General features: G+C 34.1%; 1 protein-coding gene across 2 annotated transcripts in view; it reads left to right on the top strand.

Moving 5' to 3' along the window:
- Window positions 1-23,979, top strand: part of DNAJC1 (DnaJ heat shock protein family (Hsp40) member C1) — a 203,092-nt gene that overhangs the window by 75,258 nt on the left and 103,855 nt on the right. For both annotated transcript variants that reach the window (XM_029237487.1, XM_029237488.1), the window contains exons 2-6: window positions 268-369; window positions 866-912; window positions 7,420-7,585; window positions 8,462-8,559; window positions 9,540-9,633. In XM_029237487.1, coding sequence (XP_029093320.1) covers window positions 268-369; window positions 866-912; window positions 7,420-7,585; window positions 8,462-8,559; window positions 9,540-9,633 — 507 coding nt within the window. The remainder of the gene's footprint in view (window positions 1-267; window positions 370-865; window positions 913-7,419; window positions 7,586-8,461; window positions 8,560-9,539; window positions 9,634-23,979) is intronic.

Raw genomic sequence — 23,979 nt, forward strand, 5'->3', positions numbered from 1 at the left:
GTGTTTGAAAAGTTTTGCCAAATACTGTCTTCTTTAAATGAATGTATGGTAATGAAAAGTTAAGAGGAGAGCCAAATTAGATTGAATAATTGTTCAGTCATGTGGGTCAGGCTAGTTGCATAGCCTGGTTGTTAGACTGATTGCTCAAATTACATTGCCTGGGGTCCTGCACTTGGTTGGCTGTCTTCTCAGATCTTAACAAGGTTCTGGGAATTTCTTTTACTGACAAAGTTTGCTTTGTGTTTTTCCCCTCCCCCCCCCCCCCAGGATGCTTCATCTGCAGACATTAGAAAAGCATATCGTAAGCTTTCACTAACTTTGCATCCAGACAAGAATAAAGATGAAAATGCAGAAACTCAGTTTAGACAAGTAAGTGAAATATGCTGTTATTGTATATGTATTTTTGTGATAATTTATAAATAAATGTTTATGGTAGAAACAGTAACCGACACGTAGAATATTTCCATTTAAAATGAGATTGTAGTTTAGAAATATAATGTATATGTATTTATTCAGTTTTTTACAAAATATGCTTTTACCAACATTTTTTTATATTAGAATCACTAAATTTTGGGGGGGGTCATAATTGTCATAATTTTCTTGTCTAAATTACAGTTTTTGCTTTTAAAAATCACATGTTAAGATAATTATTAGTTTTGCGTCTTTCAAAAAGATTTTGGTATCAAGCCTTTTTTAACCTCTTAAGGTGCTACCAAAACCGTAAAATGTTACTTATAATTAAGATTTTATCTGTTCATTGTATATATGAGTGCATGGGGTTTTTGCATGTGAATTATAGTGTGTTCGTCTCCCTAAGTGATTTCCTATAGTTGAGATTATTTTTAAAGTAATGCTTTTGTTTTAGTTGGTGGCCATTTATGAAGTTTTAAAGGATGATGAACGAAGGCAGAGGTGAGTGTTCATCTGCTTTTGAATTAAGATGTTATACTTTGATGTCTCAGTTTATAAAGGAGAGAATTGTCTCGTTAAACATTTTATCATGTTAGTATTTTATTTTCGTTCCTTTCAAGATGTGCATTGTTTTTAAAATGTATGTTTATAGGAGAGTTAATTTCTATTGAAAATATTCACTAGGTTAATTCAGTACTTATAGACTTCAGGATCATGGCTTCATTAGCTAATATTTTTAATGTGAGTATCTATGCTCTGGGAAATAAAATTCTACTTGACTTCAAACAAATGCCTATTCATTTTTGATATATCAGTAATTGCTCCTATCTGCGCTTGGGGGGCTTTTTTCCCCCCTCTATTTCTTAAATGTTTTGCAATTAGGCGATTAGTGGTATTCAAGTTATTACCATTTCTTGGTGTTTCCTCATCCTCAAAATAATAAACCCAATTTGTGAGTGAGAGAACAGACTTGTGTAAATCTGTAGAAGATAGGAGTAGAAGGAAAATATTTGCTTCTTTCTCCTATTTCTTTTGCCTCCATCCCCTTCCCTTCCTCTGCTCCAGTGATTTTGTGTTTAGGGTCGAACGTCAGAGAAGAGGCAGCCACCTCACTTTGAGACTTCTCTGGGCCTCTTTCAGCAGAGTAGTAATGTAGTTATACAGTGGTTTATATGCTAGTGACTTAAGAGGAAATTGCAGAGAGACCCCCTTCCTCTGCTCTTCCGAACGTGTGGAAGGTAGACACTACTGTGACCAGTTTCAGAGTTTTTTTAAGTCAGACCCACGGTAAGAAATACATTTTACATCATGCCTCAGGACACACACACACACAACTGAAACAAAAATTTGACAAAACACTTATTGTGTGTGAAACAGACTGATGTTTTCTATTCTAGGCTAGTCTAGACGAGTCTTCTTTCTTTTTAAAAACAATGCTGATTGTGGTCCACTAAGTTGGTTTCAGGAGATATTAGTGAGCTACAATCTGTAGTTTGAAAACAGTGCTTTACAGTAGGAGTACCTTTAAAGAAAAAAGTAGGTATTTGACACTTTAGGCTAACGCCAGCCTAAATATCTGTATCTCTCTATGGAGGCTAATATATCTTAAAGACAATCCCAAAAAGTATGCAATGTGACCTTCTGAATCTTTCTTCAAATGTATTACCTGGAATTATTCTGTATCCTACAATGTCAGCTGCCACTCTTGGTTCTCATCTTAACTCTTTAATTTGAATACCTCAGTTTGTCAGATTGCAAAGCAAGGACTCAGTATATTCTCTTGAAGAGTTCTTTGCTTTATAATAAGGGGCTGGCATTGGTCCAGATACCATAGCAGACATTCCTCTGGTTTGAGATAATCCATAGTGTTGAAAGAGTCCTACGAGTGTGTTGAAAGAAGTGTTGGTCATTCTGTGCATATTTTCTAGTTGGTTTCTCTCACTGAGCCCCTAGTTTTGTTTCACACATCAAGAACGTGTCTGTAAAGATAGCTTTATTTAGTCTCTCTACATATTTGGCATCAGATTTTGCCTTTTTGTTTGTTGTTATTTTAAAAGTCAGTAAACTTTGTAACAATTTCTTCCAATTACCGAAATTATTTATATCTTTTCAGAACAAATCACTTCTCATGTAAAAATTGTTTCTTCATCAACATAGACTCACCTAACATTTTCTTTTTAGGATTAGTTTCCTTTGCATTTATTGTAGAGTGTTAGTAGAAAAAAATGGATCTGACAGTTACACAAACAGCTGTAGTATTTATACCCCTTGAGGCACAAGTAACTCTTTAGTAACTGGTTTTCCTTGAGGCAAAAGTCTTAGCTAATCAAGCTGAGAATCATTCCTCTAAAGCTTGCGCCTGAGGCCGGGTGACCTATGAGTATTTAAACATATAGGAGAAATGCACCTCTACAGACAATTATCTAATGTTTATAATTCCTTTAGGAAAAAAAAAGCCATAGTTTTATCTTCTGAAAGAAGATTGTCTTATACTGATATTTAAAAATGCTCTTTGGTATCACAATTATTTATTATAAATATTCATTAAATAAGTAATGTGTAACCTTCCAGGAATTTGTAATTTGGAAAATTGTCATAGACATTTTTATCTATTTATTTTCCTTACAAATAATTGTATTTTCACTGAAATCAGGTGCATTTTTAAAATTTTGGTAGAAAAGAGAATAGCATTGAAATAGATAAAATAACAAACTGGGTAACCTTTTTTTTTTTTTAAGGAATAGGCAAATTTTATTTTTTTAACAGCCTTATTTAGGTATAATTTGCATACCATAAAAGTTACCTATTTTAAGTGTACAATTCCATGATTTTTAGTAAAGTTACAGAGTCATGCAGTCCACAACCAGTGTTAGACCATTTCTGTCACCTCAGAACATTCCCTCAAGTCCATTTGCAGGCATTTCCCATTCTGATCCCAGCCCCAGGCAATCACTGACCTCCTTTATGTGTCTATAAATGTGGTTTTTTCTGGACACTTCATATTAATGAAATCATCTAATATGTAGTCTTTTGCATCTGACTTCTTTCTATTATCAAAACGTTTTTTGAGGTACATCCATATTGTAGCATATACCAGTAGTTCATTCTTTTTTATTGCTGAATAGTATTCCACATTCCACTTTTGTTTATCCATTCACCAACTGATAGACATTGAGGTCGTCTCCACTTGTTGGCTATGATGAACAACGCTGCTGTGAATTATCACACACAAGTCTGTGTGAATGGATATTTTTCATTTCTCTTGGGTAGATTCCTAGAAGTATAATTGTGAATAAACTTTTAAGCTTTTTTTTCCTCCCAAAGGCATAGACTATAGCATGAAAAAAGTTTTCCTGGTTCTTGTAAGGGAGATTAATATAGAAGTCTTCTGAACTCCTTAGGTAACTTGCTTATTTTAGGAAATAGCAGCTCAGCTCTGTTCTGACATAAATTTCTGTCCAAGTGCCCTGAGTGTTAGCTGGAATAAAGTACTGAGTAGATCCTAATCACTACATATATACACTAGATTGTGCTTTAGTAATATTAGTATATTTACTTTTGTTTGAAATCTATTTTAAAATTTTACCAGTATTCTTTTGCTAACCCTCTTGTGCAACTTAAAATTTTTGTGTCTATTTTATGGTACTATATTTGTAAAAGTTCAGTGTATTTTTTTAGTTTACTAAGTAAAGTCACATTTTATATACAAATCCAACAGAAAGTATAGTTTCCTCAGCTTTAATCTGTGAAACTTTTACAAATCCATTACCTCCTTATTGTAAATTTGATTACAGGTGTGTTTGAATAAAAATAAACATTAACCTGAGAATAAGAAATCTATCTTAGTACCTTCCCTAATTAGGAGATATTATAAGACACATATTATATACAATATATAAAGTGCTGTGTACCACAGTTTTTGGCACATATGTACATTTTATAAAGGAGAGTAAGATCAATTAATTTAAGCTTGCTTCCTGTTTATGATCTTTGTACAATTAATTTTTATTCTTAAGTTTCAGTATGTGACCTAAGTAGATGTTGTTACTCTTTTAAGCTAAAAATTCTAACTTTTTACAATGGGAGATTCACAATTTAGGCAAATGCTAGAATTATTTCAATATTCATTTTCATAATATACATGTTTTCTATTTTAATTTCATAGTTACTATTTTATTCTTCAAAGCATGCTAATAATATTTTTAATTTACATACTTTTTTTCTTCTGGTAATTTAAACATTTTTAGATTTACTTTCCAATGTTTGTATTAAGCTAAATATATTTGATGAATTGCAGACTATAGAATGGAGCTCACATAATTATGTAACCATTATTATGTTCATCATGGGCATTTTAAGAAAATCAAATGATGTAAACATGTATTAGGCCATATGTAGAATTGATGAATGTTTTAATTTCTAATTAATAGCTCCATATGATTTTTTACATTAGTGATATTTTTATCATAGAAATTTACTTTTGTATTTTCTTGTAATATTCATACATGTGTACATTCTTAATCTGATTTTAACAAATTGTTAAGAGCAGTTTGTATGAGCTTAATTATTTTAACAGTGTTATGTGTTAAATATAGAAAAGGCATAACAGTGATGTTTTAAATTTTATATGTTGTCAACACAACATTTTTTTCTTAAATAACTTATGAATATAATGTCTGTGTATATTTTAAGAAATATATTTTTTCAGTGTTTCAGGAAAGCAGTGATTTATCTTTCAACAGCATATATTCTAAAAAGTGAACTATAATAGAAGCTATCTTCCCTTAAAATGGCCAGTCGTGTGAGCCATAATGTTCATTGATAGTAAAATCAATAGAGCATTGATTCTAAGCTTAATCCTTGGAGACTGTTGTTTAGAGTGGCAGACGTAGCCTAGTAAATATCTAGTTTTGTTTAATGTGTTCAGTGCATAAGGTTTTTCTATCTTGAATTTAGCTGTGCACTAACAATTTATATGTGGGGTAGAAAATAGTAGCTATTAACAGACACATAGCATTTCAAAGATGATGGTGATAAAATATTTGATACGAGATTCGCAGCTATGAGCTCAGCTGGGTTTTCTTCCAGTACAGTTTAGATCTAAAACAAATTTAACACTTAGCAATGCTCTTAGGGAATTGTCGCCACTTTCTTAGATGTTCTTTATTAATAGCCACACTTTTTACTTGAAGTTATTTCATGGGAGAGATGAGCTGAAAATAATTATTTTTATATTCTGCCTTTTTTCCTCAACAAATCTGAAGTAGAATGTAGATTCAGAATAAATTCAGGACTTCATTCATTGGACTTCATTCAGATGTTGTAATCTTGCATTATACCACTTGAAACCTTTTTGCCAATCCATTTCTAATCTAAAATGAGTCAGTTTTTACAGAAATAGATTTAAAGATAAATTTTTTGGACAGGAATGATAACTTTTGATGAAATCGTGTTATTATGTCTTGATATTAGTGTTCAGGAATTGCTATGTAAATATTGAAAAGGAATATTAAACATCAAACTTTGGCCCAGCTACTACACAACCATATTTTAATTAGCAGATTCTTGTATACTACACAATTTGCCTGCCTTTAAGAGTTTAGTACCACTAATGTCCTTTGCTTTGAACATTGGTTATTCTGATCTGCCATTATTATTAATAATCTAAGTTGATCCTAAAAGACACGTTTTCTAGATAGCCTGATAAAATATATTTTGAATTTATAACCAATATTTTTTTGTACCGAAAGAAGAAGTTGCCTGTAATAAATCCTCTGCTTTATTTTTTTAAGCATATCTCCAAGGTATCAATTTAATAACTATCAAAGTAGCTACTGCAGTTGTTGCATTTAAATTGATTTACATGTCAAGACTGGCAGTTTAGCAGCTGCGCTATTATTCCTAGATCGGTCAATTTACTTGAGAAAAACCTACTACTGAGTTCTACTGACCTGCCTGACAATATAGGCCCTATTTCTATTCCTGTAATTAGGCCTGCGACTAACTCAGAATATTTTTAATTAAAATATTTTGGTCAATGTGTTGCACCAAATTAGGCCTTTCAGTGAAGATTTAATTCTGGAAATAGTGTGATTAGAATATTTAATGAGTTGTGTTGAACTAAGATTAACAGGTTGTGTGTTTTGAACATTATTTGTGTGTGACCATTTTGAGTTTTACAATCATAAATGTTATTCCTGATTTTTAACCTTAAAAATATATGCCTCAATAACTGTCTGACGGGTAAATTTAAATTCAGTTGAAATTTCCTTCTAAAGAAAGCAGATTTAAAATGCATCACTAGGAAAGCTATTTGTTATGTTCTTTCCTTTCAGCAAAGCCAAAAAATGAGGAAATTGCCACTTAAATGTTTACAAATAAACAGTTTTATCGAGAAATTGGTTGTTTCCACATCTCCTAATTTGGGAATTTTTTATTCTCTAAAGGAATGTGACCAACATAAAATTAAAAAGTGCTCATTTTATAGGCTCTTTATGTCATTAAGAAGCTTTGATAAAATGATAAATATTTCAACCTTGAACCCTTGTAAAGGGGTGGAAATAAAAGCACTGACTAGAAAATTTATCCTGATTTTGATTCCATTAATATATAATTCATGGTAGCAGACAGAGCTCTTATCTTGATTTTCTCCCATTGAGAGCCTTCCTCTTGTTGCTGACTTTCATGGCGGGGCCCCTCTGCAGCCTGCAGTGGAGAGGTGGACTCTGGCTCCTTCAGCCTAGCTGCCATTACAGGAGTCACATCACTGGGGTTTAAACACACAGGGTCTGGGATCCACAGCAGATCACTGTGTGCCTTTTTGAAGGCTGTCTGTGATTGGATACAATGTTTTGATTTATAGGCCATTGTAATGCTGATAATCTATATAAATGTTATCCCTTCTGGAGAAATTCTTTTCTCTTTCCTCTTTTTACATATAAGCACAAACAAAGTTTTTTGTTTATATTTTAAACTCCCTATGAAAAACTGTTATATTTGCTGCTGTAGGTATGATGATATTCTGATCAATGGACTTCCAGATTGGCGACAGCCTGTATTCTACTACAGGCGGGTGAGAAAAATGAGCAATGCTGAGCTGGCATTACTTTTGTTCATAATTCTCACAGTGGGTCATTATGCTGTGGTTTGGTCAATCTACCTGGAAAAACAACTGGTAAGTACTGGTAATAAATCAAATGATCTAGCCTCCTTAATTTTATATGGAATTTCAGACATTTATTTTTTCAACTGATAAAAATTTCAACTTTTCTGTATATACTCCTTATTCTAATATTTTTTGTACTCAGCATTTAGTATTTGATATGTTTCTATTTCAAGAATCCATGACATAAGAAGAAAATGTTTCTTTTTAAAAATGTGGCATTTGAGTTTGTTACAAAATTTTGTGAAGGCTCAAATATCTAGCTGAAAATTAGAAGGTAGAGCTATGTTTTCTTAATTGTCACCTTCCAGATATACATATTTTTTATGTAAAATGATTTTAGAAATTTTTGTGTCGCAGGCCCTTATATAAAGAATGATTATTTTAAAAGCTCTTAACTTAGTCAAACTTGAAATGAGTATAAGTTTATAATTTCAGAGATCAGTTGGTTAAAAAATATTACATTTTTCTTAGCCTAATATACTACTACATAGTTTATTCTGCTATGGGCTTTTATTTATATGCTAAAGATAAACATATTTATCAGTATTCATGAATTAGCATCTGTTTACTCATTCTTTTTGAAGTGACATTATTAAAGTTGGATGAATGAGAAGAAGTAAGTTGAATGCCTTCTCTTCTTAGAAAACTTTGATTGCTATGGAGATACACATGACTGACAGTGCTGAACTTCATGTGTGTTTAAGGACTGGTTACCATGGCAACAGTTATTGTTAAAGATTGATGATTTTACTTAATCATGTTGGACCCTACATACATTTGCATAAATGTTCTTCTATAATGTTTACCCTTCACAGAAGACTCTTGATAACATTTGAAGAGTACATGTTAATGATAACCTGTAACCATAATTTTTTCCACATTAAGGATGAACTGCTTAGTAGAAAAAAGAGAGAAAAGAAAAAAAAGACAGGCGGCAAGACTGTGGATGTATCAAAACTTGGTGCTTCAGAAAAAAATGAAAGGTGGGAGCATATAAAAACATTTTATAATTCAAAATTGTTTTAAAATATGTCTTTAATGTGATTCAACTTCATATGTATATCCATTTCAGATATGCTAACATTTACATCTGTATTCAGTTTATACAAGACTAATACTGTGCCATAGTTTATGAAACACATTCTAATCTTAAGCAAAAGTTCTACAGGTTTTTCCCTTTGTAAAGTGTTCATATATATTTACATAATTAAACCCCTGAATTCTTGTTATTTGAAAATTTTATACTGAACTTTAGAAACAAAGTATTACTAGGAGAGTCTATCACTGTAGTGTTTAGCTCAGGAGTGACAGTATGTAGAGAGACAGTGATATGCAGCACACTCAAAGAGATACTACCATTTCTTCTATTGATTCATAGGAAGAAATAAAGGGTTTAAATAGTTCACACAGCAGGGCAGGAACTGGATCAATGTGAGATGGAGATCAGAGACTATTCTGCCTGTCTTCTGTTCTGATGACATCAGTGAGTAATGCTTCAGTGAACTGCAAATGACATTAATTTTTATGTATTGGTTTGTTTATGCTACAGTCTTCATATCTGCTTGTCAGCACTTGGGGACACTCTGATGATGTTTTTAGTCTTTTACCGCTGAAATAATCATAAGGTTTAAGAATTCATTTTGCCAAACTGATGAAAAGTCCAGGTTAGAAACAGGGCTTTTGTTTCTTTATCTTTATAACTTGATTACAAGTCCCCTTCCCCAAAATCTTAGCCTAGATTCTCTTACTTATTATACATAATTGCATTTGTTGTACTAATATATTTTATGATAGAATACTTCAGATTAAGTGATAACTGTCATAAATATTTCATTGAAAAACTTCTTCCTTTGTTGAAATAGCCATTCAAAACAGAATTCATGATTATTATAAAAATATTTTTGTCTGTCAACTTTCTTTCTATATTTTGCTTCTTTATTTTTGCTTTTTGTTTTCCCTTTAGATTACTGGTGAAACCACAATGGCATGATTTGCTCCCCTGCAAGCTGGGAATTTGGTTTTGCCTTACACTAAAAGCATTGCCTCATCTAATCCAGGTAAAATGTACCTCTTTCTTATAATATTAGATGCTTTCACTTTAATTATTCATGAAATAATTTATGCCTGCTATCTGAATGCTGAATATACAGTAGATGCTTCCTAATGCTGATTGAACGAATAGTATAAGTGTAAACGTAATTTAGAATAGTTCTAAAATTTATTTAGGTATCTATTCCTATAACTATCTCTTTTTTTTTCCCTATAACTATCTCTTACACTGCTTTTATAACACCTTAGAATTCCAAGACACTAAAAAAAAGGAAAAAGCAATACTATTTTTTTTTAACATCTTTATTGGAGTATAATTGCTTTACAATGTTGTGTTAGTTTCTGCTGTATAACAAAGTGAATCAGCTATGTGTATACATATATCCCCATATCCCCTCCCTCTTGCATCTCTCACCCTCCCTATCGCAGCCCTCTAGGTGGTCACAAAGCATCGAGCTGATCTCCCCGTGGGATGCAGCTGCTTCCCACTAGTTATCTATTTTACATTTCGTAGCGTATATGTCAATGCTACTCTCTCACTTCGTCCCAGCTTACCCTTCCGCCTCCCCGTGTCCTCAAGTCCATTCTGTACGTCTGCATGTTTATTCCTGTCCTGTCCCTAGGTTCATTAGAACCTTTTTTTTTTTTTTTTAGATTCCATATATATGTGTTAGCATATGGTATTTGTTTTTCTCTTTCTGACTTACTTCACTCTGTATGAGAGACTCTAGATCCATCCACCTCACTACAAATAACTCAATTTCATTTCTCTTTATGGCTGAGTAATATTCCATTGTATATATGTGTCACATCTTCTTTCTGATAAATTATTTTTTTTTTTTATGGTTTTCAGTTTTATAATTTTTACTTCTTCTTTTTTTTTTTGCGGTACATGGGCCTCTCACTGTTGTGGCCCCTCCCGTTGCGGAGCACAGGCTCCAGACGCGCAGGCTCAGTGGCCATGGCTCACGGGCCTAGCCGCTCCGCGGCATGTGGTATCTTCCCGGACCGGGGCATGAGCCCGTGTCCCCTGCATCGGCAGGCGGACTCTCAACCACTGCGCCACCAGGGAAGCCCGACTTCATTTTTTTTAACATCTTTATTGGAGTATAATTGGTTTCCAATGGTGTGTTAGTTTCTGCTTTATAACAGAGTGATTCAGCTATACATATACACATATCCTCATATATCTTCCCTCTTGTGTCTCCCTCCCACCCCCCCATCCCACCCCTCTAGGTGGTCACAAAGCACCGAGCTGATCTCCCTGTGCTACGTAGCTGCAGCAATACTATTCTTTAGGACAGATATAAAAGCAATAAAAATTTAATCATTTAAGGCATATCCAGTAAAAAAGAACAAAGCTCAAATAGTTTGTCACCATATTTTAATAGCATTTAAGTACATAGTGTGAAAAAAAAACACTTTACGTAAGCATTGGTATAATTAAGCAAAAATATATATAGCTTTCCATTTTATTTGCAACTTTAAGAGCAGTCAAGATATTTTGTCTTAAACTGGTGATCAAAGTTTCTGTTGCTAGTCAGTCTTCCTCAAACAATGGAATGTACATATCATATTGATATGGCAATTTCTTATTTTTTTATATTTAGCATACCAACACATATTCTATTATTTCTTTGCTAATTGTAATTGTTGCATCTGGTTAGAAAATTTCCAACACATAAACAGAATATTTGAAAGAATATATAATTGTTTTGGTGTACAGATTTTGAGATTCTTTGAAGTTGTAATTTTGGAGGAAATGTCTCATTTCAGAAAATACAAAGAGCAAGAGAGACAGATAATTTGTTTAATTCTACTCACTTTTTTTCATGAAACAGCTGTTTTTCCTAATTGTTTAAGGAAGTGAATGACTCCAACTTCTGTACTTTATTCCTCTTTTTCCTCTAATAATGAAAATTTTATATTTGAAGGGAAAATGAACTAAAAATTACTAGTGTGTTTCTTTCTAGCCTTTGAGAAATTATTTACCAGTTCTTTTGTCAAAATTGTTTATCTTAGTAGTTATTGCTTACAGAATCATATATTTTGTTTATAGTTAATAGAGGCAATTGAAGTATTTTGGTAATTTAAAAGCTTTTGTTTTTAAGTTGTTTATTTGAAGTTTTATGTTGTTTATTTGAATAAAAATCCACAATCCTCATATGCTACGTATGTAAGAGTTAATAAGAGAGAGGGGAAAGTATATTTATCATACTGGTATATTTATGAGAAGATGTGACAGAAAAATATTTTAGGACATGATTTCTTATATTTTTTAAAGAATGATTATTTTTTGCCGGCTTTAGAATCTGTGCAGTAGGCAAACCAGAATGTAGATGAATTTAAAAGTATAGTCATGAGGCAGTGTAAATAAAATATCACATAAAATGTCAGTCTGAAACACTTCTTTGTAATTTTAATCTAAGTCATTTGAAGCAAAGTTTAGTTGGTAAAATTAACATATTTCTTGATTAGCGTGGAGTAATTTGCAAAAACAGAATCAATATATTAAGATAGCTTAGATTTACAAGTTATTGTTTTGCCTTATCACAAATTTGTAGAAAGCTTACAAAAATAAGGAATTTTATAAAAACATTTTAGCCTCTTCAGAAACTTCCTTAAACTGTTGAATCAGTTTGAAGTTTAAAGTTTTTCTCATGTTCACTAACAAAATAATGTAATATAGTAGACTCTGATACAAACTGTAATAGTGAAAGTATTTTACGTTGATAAACATATAGCTTATACTTTCATAAGCATCAGCAAAGCAAGACTGAATAGTTGCTATTAAGATTAGATTGTCTGCTTTTTTTTGTCTGCTTTGACCTTTGTATTAATTTATCATTCATAAAATCGTGTAATATGAATACGTATGCCTTATCTACAACACTGAAATTTTCATGTGACACTTCTATGAGATCTTCTTAAATAAGGTATTTATGAAATTTAGAGGAAGCCCTTTTTACCCGAAGCAGTCTGTATTAGTAACTGGCACAGTGGTGATAGAAGAGCCCTACTCAATATAAAAAAAATGATACACGTGACCTTCAACATTTTCTTCACCACTCTTGTGATACAGGGCCATTGTTTTATTTTTAAGTAGGAGTCCTTTTTCTTGCATAAACCATACCTATCATCTTGGTTTCTTTAAGGACAGATTTCCAGTTGATTTCTCTAAAGAAGAGTTAAACCATATTCTTGTGAAGCAATGTAGTTGTGTAAGCCTTAGAGATTTGTATGATATCCGTTGCTCAGTCTTTCATCATCGGCTTATTTACATCTAGTTAACAGCATTTTTAGCAACTCTTTCATTGAGCTTTCCAAAGCATCCACTTGGTTTTCATAGAAACAACTGTCATTTTCTACTCAGTTTTCATCTTTTTAATATAATATTTAATTGAATTGTATAATTACAATAAATGTATCACTGACACAAATAGGTTTAAGAGCTAATACAACCAGCTCATATAAGCATACAGTTAGTTAAATAGGTATCAGTTAAAGGAGTTTTACTTCCGTGTGTGAATCCCTTGAATTTCATGGAAAGTTCATTAAAACTGAGCTGCAGATATTCTGTGTAAGCAGGCAGCTGTTGGATAAGATGGAGTATCCAAGCTAAAAGTGGGAGATTCAGAGACTTCCAGCAAATGGCCTCACACTAGCAGAACTGGTACCCAAATTTTGTCATTGTCATTTCAAGAGCTCTTCATCTTCAACTGTTTTCCTCCCACTCTTCCTCTAAATACCCATTCCTTTATTACACTCCACATGCATATATGGTTGGTTATCTAGAAAGATTTGAAAAAGTGGCAGTTCTGGTTCAGCTTATGCTCCTGAGTTCACTGTTTATTACTTAGTATCTGAGATCCCTGAGAAAATTCCTTGTTGCCTACTTATTTTACCTAAATTCTTTTCTATCCCTCTCCCCAAAAAATTACAGATGAGAATAGTTATATCATAGTTATTTGATGTATAAAACTTCTTCTGGTTATATTTTTAGAAAAACAGTTTAGCAGGTTCAATAAAAATTTATTAAACACAATATCAGAACAAGAGGCTATGGAGATGAATATGCTTTCTTGGACCTTACAGTCAGGTAGAGGTTATATCACATGAATTAAAATAATTGGGACACAATATGGTATGTAAGCTTCATATATGTAGTATAAACAATGACTTCTGTAGATGTTCAGAGAAGTAAGATTGTCTCTATTTAGGATAACCAAGGAAAACTGAAAAGAGGAGCCACTTGAACTGAGTCTTGAAAGATGAATAGACACTTGACAGTGAAGTACCCACTCTGTGTACTAGTTTGTGTACAAAAATAATTTGATAGATACAGTAACTCCCATATAATCATATGTGTTAGGACTGGAAGAAACCTGAGGAAAACATTGTACAACTGCTTTTTAAAAAAAAAAAAAAAGAAAAGAAAATTCCATTGCTGTCATCTAAGACTATATCCCAGGTCTCCAGACTCTGAATATAGCCATTTAGGAATTTATACTCTAATAGATAAATCTCACAAATCTGTTAAAGGACATTGAGACAGTAGAGTGTTTCCATCGCATATGTCTGTCAAAGATATGTATACATTGTTAGGAATGGGAAAGTTAAAGTACCTAGTGGGCAGAAAATACTCAAAGTGGTTCTGTGATCAAGCAGGGCAGAGGTAGAAGTATTTCTTTGATAGCTCCCCTTGCTTTTTGAGAAGGTCTTTATTACCTCCAGCACTGGGTTTTGTTCCTTTCCTTTGTTCTGAAAAATATATTGAAAGAATTATAAGATTTGGTAGATTAGAAGAATGAGGCCAGTAACTGAAAATGATTATACTTGATATGTGTAAAATATTCGATGTTAAGTTAATAACAAACATTTCCTAGATTGGAAAATATTGAAGGGAAAGATGTATGGATATTACTCTATTTAGCAAAATGTATATCCCTATATCATTCATGTACCCTCATAGGCAGAGAAGAAAAAAGTCAAATGAGAAACCATAGAAGAAGAATGTGGAGAGTGTTTTTAAATTGATGTGTCCATAGAGAGATGAGAGAACTTTAGAGAGGAGTAAAATGCATGACCGTGTGCAGAGAAGCTTGGGAAACTTGAGAAGAATGTGTTTAGACAGCGAAAACGGTAGGTGGAATGATCAACCGAAGACATGGAATGTGAATTAGAATATAACAAGGAACTTGGCCTATGTCAGGAGAGGCATAGTGTGCTTTGAGGCTAGAATTTAATTTTAACATTAAAAGTATAGCCCTAAAAAAAAAAAAAAAAGTATAGCCCTAGTGACACTTTCATATCTTACCAGTGTTTCTTTTTTCACGATAGTTTGAAGGGAGTACACAATCTCTTGGAATCTGACTAATCCAGTCTTCCGTGTTGACTATATTCAACCTGTAACCCCAAGAAATTTTTCTAACCTCCAAAATGCCCTTCTTGGATATTTTTTAATTGACCATATATGTTCTGAAATATTATTCATAGCCATGAGGGTAGCAAACAACTGATGAAATATAACCAGTGCTATGTGCATATTTTCATTTTAACTCTTATAACTTAGTTTATTTTTGTCAGTGCCTGTTTGTGTTGGAGCTTCATTTATTTAGGCCCATGATAATTTAGGTCATTAACACCACAGATTTCTCATACAAAATCAGTAAGTACCAAATATCCCAAGTGATTACCAACCTAAATCATAGTTCATAGTTCTCTACATTTTCTGAGATGAAAAAGGTCTTCAGTATTCAGAATTTATTTGCTCGATAGTTTGATTTTCTGGGAACTGACCATTTAAATTTCTCTCTACCTGCTATGTTACATTTCTCAGTAACGTAATTTATAAAATGTATAACTCCTTTAGGTGTGCATTGCCTAAGGTTGTTAATTTTTCTCATTGTTAAGTCCCAGTCCCATCTTTTCTCACTACCAAGCTGATCTAATATGAACACAGTTAGACTAGAAATTACTGTAGGAAATTTCCAGCATGTATATCTCTACCCTATCAGGATTTATAGGTTGCTGAGGAGCAGTGGCTGAGAAAATAATCTTTTCTGTAGTGCTGTGACTTTTACCTTAAAAAAATTAAAATAAAGCTTGCCTAAGAGCGTAAACGGAATACTGTACTTTATACAACTATTTATAAATGGAGGCATCCTCCCTCCCAAGAAGCTTCTTCCATGGAAACTACAACTGTGGACAAGCCTGGAGGTCACCCTCTCTACAGTCAGGGCCCTTCATTTCTAGCCCCTTTGCTTCTGCTTGCTGGGACAGAAACCAAATAAACAAAACATTCACAGCTAATTAGCAGGGAGAAAAGCTTCTAAAAGGCTAGGAGGCATTTGTAGCAAGCTCAGTTGCCTGCCCTTCTACTCAGAGTTAAACACAGATTTTCCAAGGGATGAGGAAGCTTACTTTCAGTACTCACATAACTTTTTGGAAAATTTTGCATACAAACATACTTTACATAGGGAATACGTAAACAAATAAAAAACGTTGGAAAAACTCGTCTGAATTTTTATAAGGCTGAAACTCTACTGCTACAGAAGGACAAAGGGATACAGGAAAACTGGAAAGACCTCACAACATAACAAAGATTCCATTCCTTCTACCCTCTGAAAGGAGACCATAAGATGCAATTATTCGGAGGTCCAAAGGCAGAATATAGAGTTTTGTAGAAAAGATTTTAAAATCACAAAATGTTAGTTAGGTAGGATGTTAGAGATGCATAGTCTCATCAATTCCATATTTTGTAGATGAAAAATAAGTTTAAGACTCAGATTGGTGAGACAATTTGCCTAAAGTGACACTACTAGTCAATGGTAGAAATGAAACTTAAAGCAGACGAAAATAAATTTAAAATATAAGAAATATAAAAGCCAAGAAAGAATAAATTTTTTCAACAGCCGGATAACAAGCTAGATATGTTATGGTGAGTGAATAAGCTGTCTGATCTTACATTCTCTATATGAATATTGAGGCAGACTGTAATTGTTATAAAAGTTGTAGAAGGATTCTTGTATTGAGTTGGGGCTGAATAGATGACTTCTGTGGTGTCTTCTGTCTCTTAGCACAAATGGAAAAAGTTGCTTTGGGCCTTCCCAAAGCCCAATACTGCCTGAATACTACTGACTCAGGCAGAGGAAAGCTGAGCTTGATTTCTGCTTTATTTTTATTACTTCTTGTGAGTTTAGTGTTATTATCATTCTGTACAAGAAAATTTACTCTTATTCAGAGTATGAAATTTAAAAGTTTTCCTGTATTCTTCATTGTAATTTTATACATTATATGTAATTACACATTATATCTAATTCTGAGATTATAAGTCAGTTGGAGAACAAAATTTGATACAGAGAAATTGAATTTATGGGCAGATTTTCAGAAGTGCACTTAACGATATTCTCCTGTGTTGACGGTTATATGTAAGCTTCAAACAAGAGATCTGTGCTGTCACACAGTCAGAGAGAAATGTTCCCTATTCCCATTAGGACAGGTGGTACTATTTCCCTGCTTGTACAAATCTAAATTCCTTTCTTTCCTAAGATTTTTTTGGATTGTTTAATATTTTAAGGTTCATATGGAGAAGTAAAAGAAAACCAAAACATGACGAGCAGTGCCAGCTCAGCATGTTATCTTTATCACTTAGATAAACTATGTCGATAGAGTTAAAAAGAAAGATTTATAAGGGATGACTTCCATCTTGTAGCTAACTAACCTTGGGAATACTACATCTTCAAGGCTTAGCTAAATTGTCATCATCATTATGAAACCTTTCTTGATCAGGCCAACTGAAAATTTCCCATTGTATATTCTCTGTACTAACTTAGTAGCACTTACTATTTGTATTAATCAGGATAGACTATGGTGCAGATCATCCTGAAATTTCAGTGACTTAAAATTTTTTTCCAGTGTATGCCACTTATCTATCACTGGTTGGTGGGAAAAGGGACATTCTGCTCTAACTAGCAGCTCTAATTTAGGGACCCAGAATAATGACGTCTTCACCATCTTCTAGCTGTTCGCATCTGGAGCATGTGGCTTCCTTGCTCCCTGTGGCAAAAGTAGAGAGCTGGAGGATTGCACAAGTTTTTTGATGTTGGGTTTGAAATGACACATGATATTTCTAACCGCAGCCCATCCAGAACTAGTCCCATAACCCCACCTAATTTCAAGAGAATAAGGGAATGTGGGGAAACAAATAGAATGTTGGGAGAGCACCACTCTCTCTTTCAATAATTCATTCAGCAAATATTTTTTTACTCTATTTTTTTAATTAGTTTTTATCAGAGTATGGTTGCTTTACAAAGCAAATATTTACTGAGTGCTTACTATGTGCTAAGTATTCTTTTAGGCTCTGGAAATACAAAAAATTTTCTAAAAAAGACCAAAATTCCTGTTCTCATGTAGTTTATATTCCTTATTTTGGTTGATATTCATAGATATTTTTACATATGCTTTAAGGGCAACTGCTTGTCTTATCATATAACCCCCATATATCCTAACAAAGTACAACACATATAATAGTGGTTCAGTAAATAAGTATAAATAAATATTACTTTTTAAAGACCTTCTTGTGCAGGACCCCATGCTCTACAATTAGATAAAGAACCACTCATAATATATAAATTCTTTAAGTCATAGTTCTATAATGTAAAATCAGTCCTCTGCTTGGTGTCTATGCAGACAAGCTTTGAGCCCTCCAAGAAATTTTAAGTATTAAGAGAATTGATTCTAGAGTAAAAGCTTTTCCTCATGTTCCATCCATAAGGATTATAAGCTCCTCGAAGATAAGAACTCTATGTTTGGAACAGTGTAAACTCTGTAGTTTTAATACAGTATTATGCAGCTAAACCTAGGCAGTCCAGAGCCCTGATTGATTAAGCATTCATTCACTCATTAAATACTTATTAAGCATCTATTATGTGCCAGGCAGTGTCTCCAAAGATGGATGAGAAGTTTATCCACAAGAAATTTATCCTTTCCTGTATAGGTAAACTGGGGCTTATTCTGGGCTCAAAATGAGACTTTGTGTTTATTTTCCCTACTTAACAATGGTATTCACATGAATTAGCTTCTCTTGAAGAATGGGGTGGGGGGGGAAGGTTGCAAACAACTGCTCTTATTCAACCTCTTTTGAATACATGACACCCCAACCCCCAATCCCTACCCCCCACCCCTGTCACTGGCCTAGTCTTTCTTGAATATTACCTGCAAAGCCAGTCTGTTTCATTTTCAGGTGATTATAATTATCAGCAAGCTCTTTTTTTGTATTTATCCAAAATCAAAACTTATCCCTAATCTTCTCATTTCCATTCCCTTTTAAATACAGTTTCAAGCCCAGATTCACAGATACAGAAGACAAACTTAGGGTTACGAAAGGGGAAAGGGAGGAGGGGAGGGATAAATTAGGAGTATGAGGTTAACAGATATAAACTACTATACATAAAGTAGATATGCAACAAGGATTTACTGTATAGCACAGGGAACTATATTCAATATCGTATAATAACCTATAATAGAAAGTAATCTGAGTGTATGTATATGTATATAGTTTCAAGGCCCCTCACCATTTGATCACTTTCCTTTTAAAGTCTTCCAGTTTGTCAGTGCATCTTAAAGTATGGGACACCAAACTCTACAGAAGGATGGTTGGAAGAAAGAGTTTGTTGAGTACAGTAGAATTATTTGATAAATCGTAGGTTTATTAAAGAAGTAATGCTTCCTAGAGTGGACATATTGTAATTATAATTTGCAAGTACAAACAAGATATGAAGGAAAGCAAAAGCATGAGGAACATTTAAATAAATGCTTAGAAATGGGGCAAAAGGGAGATAGGATTCTTTGCCTAGAACAAACAGTGAGTGAGACAAGGGAATGTGTTAAAACTCTTGGAATTAGATGGAGTAGGTTAAGGTGATTGGGTGCATTGCAATCCTCAGATAAGTGTGGTTTTGAATCTAATGCATATTTCCAAAAGGAATTTTTAGTGGAATTCTGTGCTGCAGCAGAAGGAAGAAACATTAGCAGAGAAATGTTCAGGTTTGTTAGAACCACTAGGAAGGGATTGTCCAGCAAAAGGTTTTTGCACTGAGGTGAAGAGGGTTCAGGTAAAGAGAAGTCATGTAAGTGAGAAGATGCAGGATTCTGCAGGAGTTTTGGTTTACTATGAAGCAGAAAAACTCACCCTGTCTTTGTGGTGGAGAATAAGGTTCTTGGCAAAATGATGAAGTAATAATAAAAATAGGTACCATGTATAAGGCCTAACTGTGTGCAAGATGTTATTCTAAGTGTTTCCCATATATTAACACATTTAATCTTTCCAACAGCCTTATGAGTTAGGTACTTGTATTATCCCCGTTTGATGGATGAGAAAATTCGCCCATAGGAAAGTGAAGTAATGCTGAATGTCACATGGCTAGTGAGATGGCAAAGCCGAGATCTTAATCCAGGCAGCTTGACTCTAAAATCTGCCCTCTTCATCACTATATTCTATCTCATTGTATTATACTATGGTGTTTGATTTCAACTCGTCATCTTTCACACCTCATAAATAACTTATCTGTGCCCTTCTTTTCTTACATGGTGCAACCCTTCCTACTTCCCTAAGGAGGCAATGCCTTCCTGACCATTTCCCTACTATTAACAATTACTCTCTGGAAAGAAGCTAATAAGCCCATTCATTCATTCATACTGAGGAACGAATGACTGATATGGTTTAATATCAAATAAGACTTCTCCAGGGTTGAGATTTTGGGGGTGCAGGGAGTGTTAAGGGACCATAAATTCTTAACCAAAACTCTGTTGAAATTTAAAGTAAATACGGGTAACCAAGAGATCACGGAAGAAATGAAAGAGGAAATCAAAAAATACCTAGAAACAAATGACAATGAAAACATGACGACCCAAAACCTATGGGATGCAGCAAAAGCAGTTCTAAGAGGGAAGTTTATAGCAATACAGTCCTACCTCAAGAAACAAGAAACATCTCAAATAAACAACCTAACCTTACACCTAAAGCAATTAGAGAAAGAAGAACAAAAAAACCCCAAAGTTAGCAGAAGGAAAGAAATTATAAAGATCAGATCAGAAATAAATGAAAAAGAAAAAAAGGAAATGATAGCAAAGATCAATAAAACTAAAAGCTGGTTCTTTGAGAAGGTAAACAAAATTGAGAAACCATTAGTCAGACTCATCAAGAAAAAAAGGGAGAAGACTCAAATCAACAGAATTAGAAATGAAAAAGGAGAAGTAACAACTGACACTGCAGAAATACAAAGGATCATGAGAGATTATTACAAGCAACTATATGCCAATAAAATGGACAACCTGGAAGAAATGGACAAATTCTTAGAAATGCACAACTTTCCGTGACTGAACCAGGAAAAAATAGAAAATACGAACAGACCAATCACAAGCACTGAAATTGAAACTGTGATTAAAAATCTTCCGAAAAACAAAAGCCCAGGACCAGATGGCTTCACAGGCAAATTCTATCAAACATTTAGAGAAGAGCTAACACCTATCCTTCTCAAACTCTTCCTAAATATAGCGGAGGGAGGAACACTCCCAAACTCATTCTACGAGGCCACCATCACCCTGATACCAAAACCAGACAAAGACGTCACAAAGAAAACTACATGCCAATATCACTGATGAGCATAGATGCAAAAATCCTCAACAGAATACTAGCAAACAGAACCCAGCAGCATGTTAAAAGCATCATACACCATGATCAAGTGGGGTTTATCCCAGGAATGCAAGGATTCTTCAATATACGCAAATCAATCAACGTGATAACACCATATTAACAAATTGAAGGAGGAAAACCATATGATCATCTCAATAGATGCACAAAAAGCTTTCGACAAAATTCAACACCAATTTATGATAAAAACCCTCCAGAAAGTCAGCATAGAGGGAACTTTCCTCAACATAATAAAGGCCATATATGACAAACCCACAGTCAACATCGTTCTCAATGGTGAAACACCGAAACCATTTCCTCCAAGATCAGGAACAAGACAAAGTTGTGCACTCTCACCACTATTATTAGCCACAGCAATCAGAGAAGAAAAAGAAATAAAAGGAATCCAAATCGGAAAAGAAGTAAAGCTGTCACTGTTTGCAGATGACATGATACTATACATAGAGAATCCTAAAGATGCTACCAGAAAACTACTAGAGCTAATCAATGAATTTGGTAAAGTAGCAGGATACAAAATTAATGCTCAGAAATCTCTCACATTCCTATACACTGATGATGAAAAATCTGAAAATGAAATTAAGAAAACACTCCCATTTACCATTGCAACAAAAGAATAAAATACCTAGGAATAAACCTACCTAATGAGACAAAAGACCTGTATGCAGAAAACTATAAGACACCGATGAAAGAAATTAAAGATGATACAAATAGGTGGAGGGATATGCCATGTTCTTGGATTGGAAGAGTCAACATTGTGAAAATGACTGTACTACCCAAAGCAATCTACAGATTCACTGCAATCCCTATCAAACTACCACTGGCATTTTTCACAGAACTAGAACAAAGAATTACAATTTGTATGGAAACACAAAAGACCCCGAATAGCCAAAGCAAACTTGAGAAAGAAAAACAGATATGGAGGAATCAGGCTTCCAGACTTCACACTATACTACAAAGCTACAGTAATCAAGACAGTATGGTACTGGCACAAAAACAGAAATATAGATCAATGGAACAGAATAGAAAGCCCAGAGATACACCCACGCACATATGGTCACCTTATCTTTGATAAAGGAGGCAAGAATATACAATGGAGAAAAGACAGCCTCTTCAGCAAGTGGTGCTGGGAAAACTGGACAGCTACATGTAAAAGTATGAAATTAGAACACTCACTAGCACCATACACAAAAATCAACTCAAAATGGCTTAAAGACCTAAATGTAAGGCCAGACACTGTCAAACTCTTAGAGGAAAACATAGGCAGAACACTTCATGACATAAATCACAGCAAGATCCTTTTTGACCCAGCTCCTAGAGAAATGGAAATAAAGCCAAAAATAAACAAATGGGACCTAATGAAACTTCAAAGCTTTTGCACAGCAAAGGAAACCATAAACAGGAAGAAAAGACAACCCTCAAAACGGGAGAAAATTTTGCAAATGAAGCAACTGACAAAGGATTAATCTCCAAGATTTACAAGCAGCTCATGCAGCTCAATATCAAAAAAACAAACAGCCCAGTCCAAAAATGGGCAGAAGACCTAAATAGACATTTCTCCAAAGAAGATATACAGATTGCCAACAAACACATGAAAGAATGCTTAACATCATTAATCATTAGAGAAATGCAAATCAAAACTACAGTGCTATATCACCTCACACTGGTCAGAATGGCCATCATTAAAAAAATCTACAAACAATAAATGCTGGAGAGGGTGTGGAGAAAAGGGAACCCTTTTGCACTGTTGGTGGGAATGTAAATTGATACAGCCACTACGGAGAACAGTATGGAGGTTCCTTAAAAAACTACAGATAGAACTACCATATGACCCAGCAATCCCACTACTGGGCATATACCCTGAGAAAACCATAACTCAAAAAGAGTCACGTACCACAATGTTCATTGCAGCTCTATTTACAGTAGCCAGGACATGGAAGCAACCCAAGTGTCCATCGACATGAATGGATAGAAGATGTGGCACATATATACAATGGAATATTACTCAGCCATAAAAAGAAACAAAATTGAGTTATTTGTAGTGAGGTGGATGGACCTAGAGTCTGTCATACAGAGTGAAGTAAGTCAGAAAGAGAAAAACAAATACCATATGCTAACACATATATATGGAATCTTAAAAAAAAAAAAATGGTCATGGAGAACCTAGGGGCAAGGCGGGAATAAAGACGCAGACCTACTAGAGAATGGACTTGAGGACACGGGGAGGGGGACGGGTAAGTGTATATAGGGACATATATACACTACCAAATGTAAAATAGATAGCTAGTGGGAAGCAGTAGCATAGCATAGGGAGATCAGCTAAGTGCTTTGTGACCAGCTAGAAGGGTGGGATAAGGAGCGCGGAAGGGAGGGAGATGCAAGAGGGAAGAGATATAGGGATATAAAGCAGAAACTAACACACCATTGTAAAGCAATTATACTCCAATAAAAATGTTAAGAAAAAGAAAAAACAAAATAAAGTAAATATGGGGACTTCCTTAGTGGTCCAGTGGGCTAAGACTCTGCACTCCCAATGTAAGGGGCCCTGGTTCGATCCCTGGTCAGGAGACTAGATCCCGCATGCCTCAACTAAGAGTTTGCGTGCTGCAACTAAAGATCCCACATGCCGCAACTAAGAAAATAA

The sequence above is a fragment of the Monodon monoceros genome, unplaced genomic scaffold (assembly GCF_005190385.1).
Source record: "Monodon monoceros isolate NGI ecotype Baffin Bay Population unplaced genomic scaffold, NGI_Narwhal_1 Super_Scaffold_21, whole genome shotgun sequence".
NCBI classification, from domain to species: domain Eukaryota; kingdom Metazoa; phylum Chordata; class Mammalia; order Artiodactyla; family Monodontidae; genus Monodon; species Monodon monoceros.